This window comes from Suricata suricatta, chromosome 11, assembly GCF_006229205.1.
Source record: "Suricata suricatta isolate VVHF042 chromosome 11, meerkat_22Aug2017_6uvM2_HiC, whole genome shotgun sequence".
NCBI classification, from domain to species: domain Eukaryota; kingdom Metazoa; phylum Chordata; class Mammalia; order Carnivora; family Herpestidae; genus Suricata; species Suricata suricatta.
In genome coordinates, this window is record NC_043710.1 from 104,504,103 (window position 1) to 104,506,750 (window position 2,648).

Consider the following 2,648-nt stretch of genomic DNA (forward strand, 5'->3'; position numbering starts at 1 on the left):
TTAAGCATCAGACTTTGGCTCAGGTCACAATCTCACAGTTTGGCAGTTCAAGCCTCGTGTTGGGCTCTGTGCTGACAGCTCAGAGCCTGGAGCCTGCTTTGGATTCTGTGTCTCCCTTTCTCTCTGCCCCTCCTCTGCTTGTGTGCTCTCTCTCTCTCTCTCTCTCAAGATTAAATACACATTAAAAATTTTTTAAACAAAATAGTATCAAGTGTTTTAATATCAAATAAACAGGTCAAAGTTGCTTGACTCAAAGTTGCTTGACTCAAAGAGGTTTGAGTTTGTTTGAGTCAGGATCCATATAAAGGCTATAAAACGCAATTGGCAGATGTGTTTCTTAAATCTCTTTTGCCCTGTATGGTTCCCCCCAGTTAAGACTCCACCATCCTCAATTCTCCCCCCGTACAATTTGCACACTGAAGATACTCAGTGAACTGACCCCTAGGGCTCCTGCTCCTGTGTGCACTTTCGTTTTGGCGTAAGAATAGCTTGACTTGACAGGACCAGGATATGGACAACCATGTGAAAGCCTGCTGACTAACAGCGGCCTTGAAACTAACCTTCAGAGCTTCCTGAAGAAAGGAAGGGTCCTGAATGCCTGTGATTTCTCTTAGTTGGTTTAGCAGCATTCGGCAGCTCTGTATTTGAGAAACAAACAAACAAACAAAAACCGGAGACAGATCAGTCAGAAAGTAAACCTGGATACATTTCAGGAATTTAAGAACAAGCGTCCTAGATAATCAGGCTTGAGACTTGCATATTTTACTTTAAGGAACTGACAGACTCCAAGCCACACGGTACTGACTGTCCGACGCATTCTGAAATGCCAAATCTATTGCTCTTATTAAAGGTTAATCATGAAAAATGCTTTTGGCACTGGTGGGAAAAAATATTAGTAACAGTAAAACTACTCAGTACGTAACACATTTAAATGTAATAGCCGGCCCTCATAGTAGCTAAAGTGCCTGAGGATTTTCTCTCCGTGAGTAACACATAACGGGGTCACACAGGGAGGCCAGGGAATTTGCATGGATGTGAAGACGTGCTATTTTAAGCTACACGGCACATGCCATTTTTGTGCGTCACTTTTCACTGACTACATTTCCAATCGCGTAATTAACAAATGATACCAACAACGACATTATTTAAAACTTCAGGTTTGGTGGCTTCAAAAGTAGAGAGAGAACTAACATTTCCTGATTTACAAATAAAATTCCAGAAGGAATAAACCATAGAAGGCTTTCTCTTCATCAGTCCGAATCGTGTAAAACCCTATTTTGTTCACTTCCAGCTACTGCAAGATCAGTTTATAACTCCTTCGTAGCCTTTGAGTCTTCACTGGAACATTGTACCCTGTTTTACACAAAGACAAAGGTCAACACACAACATCTATTTTTTACAAGCAAGCTCGCTCTAAAGAACTGGCCAGCCCCATTCCTTCAGATGAGTATTGAAAACGCAATAGTTCAAATTTAATTCAGCGAAAAGAAATCAAATTGATAACGACGCCTAAGGTTGTTCGGGAATTAAGCCCCAATTCAGGACCTGATGCTTCCCATCAACTATCCTTCAGTTAGGAATATGTCTCCGAGAGGCAGTGTACGCCGTCAGCTGTAACAGAAATAGTATCCTATGCCTTCAACAGCTGAGGGCCGAACGCACTTAAATATCACACAACTAGAAATAACTGAGGAAGCAGGCCTGCAGAAGTGCTCAGAAAAGCATCCGCAGTTTTCTGCTACAGTCGTGGGCCACCGTCACAGGACAGAAGTGGAACCTGACGCTGCTAAGGCCAGCACTCCTGGAGCTAGGCGTCTTGTCAAGGGCAGTCGTGGCCTGGGTGCTGGGGCAGGGCTACCAGACTAAAAGGCATCCGGATGCAGCCTTGGCAAATTTGAGAAACATAAGCATAGGGTTTTTAGAAAAAAAAAGTCTATAAAAAGTCTTTCCCCCTCAAACTAATTCTTTTTCTTCTTTATGAATTTTTTTAAGTTTATTTATTTTGAGAGAGAGAGGGAATGGGAGAGGGGCAGAGAGAGAGAGAGAGGATCCCAAGAGGGCTCTGCACTGTCTGCACGGAGCCCAACGTGGGGCTCGATCTTGTGCACCGTGAGATCATGACCTGAGCCAAAATTGAGAGTCAGACACTCACTGATTGAGCCACCCAGGCATCCCCCCAAAATAATTCTAATTCCATTTTAAGTATAAAAGTGTGTGAATCTATACATCTCAATCATACACAATTTTCTAAAACATCGCAGTCAATATGCCCCCACAAGGGTAGAATAACGCAGACCTCCAAGTTATGACAGAGTTACATGCCAGTAAAGCCATCGTCGGTAGAAAATGCATGTAACAGACCCAACCTCCCCACCACCACAGCTCAGCCCGAGCCTTCCTCAGATGCGCTCAGAACACTGACATCGGCCTACAGTGGGGAACAAAATCATCCAACACGAAGCCTATTTTATAAGAAAGCACGGAGTATCTCATGCAGCGTATTGAACGCAGTTGAGCATCCAATTTCAGCTCAAGTCGTGATCTCATGGTCCATGGGTTCGAGCCTCACATCGGGCTCTGTGCTGACAGCTCAGAGCGTGGCGCCTGCTACAGATTCTGTGTCTCCCCTTCTCTCTGCCTCTTTCCTG

The 2,648-nt window shown here is 44.1% G+C and overlaps 1 protein-coding gene across 10 annotated transcripts in view; it reads right to left on the reverse strand.

The window, feature by feature from the left end:
- Window positions 1-640, reverse strand: part of USP28 (ubiquitin specific peptidase 28) — a 44,330-nt gene extending 43,690 nt beyond the window's left edge. For 9 of the 10 annotated variants that reach the window (XR_003915173.1, XM_029956294.1, XM_029956300.1 and 6 more), the window contains exon 1: window positions 561-638. Coding sequence is in view for 8 of the 10 variants with exons in the window: in XM_029956294.1 (XP_029812154.1) it covers window positions 561-629 (69 nt within the window). In the remaining 2 variants the exon portion in view is untranslated. Of the gene's footprint in view, window positions 1-560 lie in introns of all 10 variants that reach the window. The other variant, XM_029956297.1, reaches the window with a different exon arrangement.
- Between the last annotated feature and the right edge of the window lie 2,008 nt (window positions 641-2,648).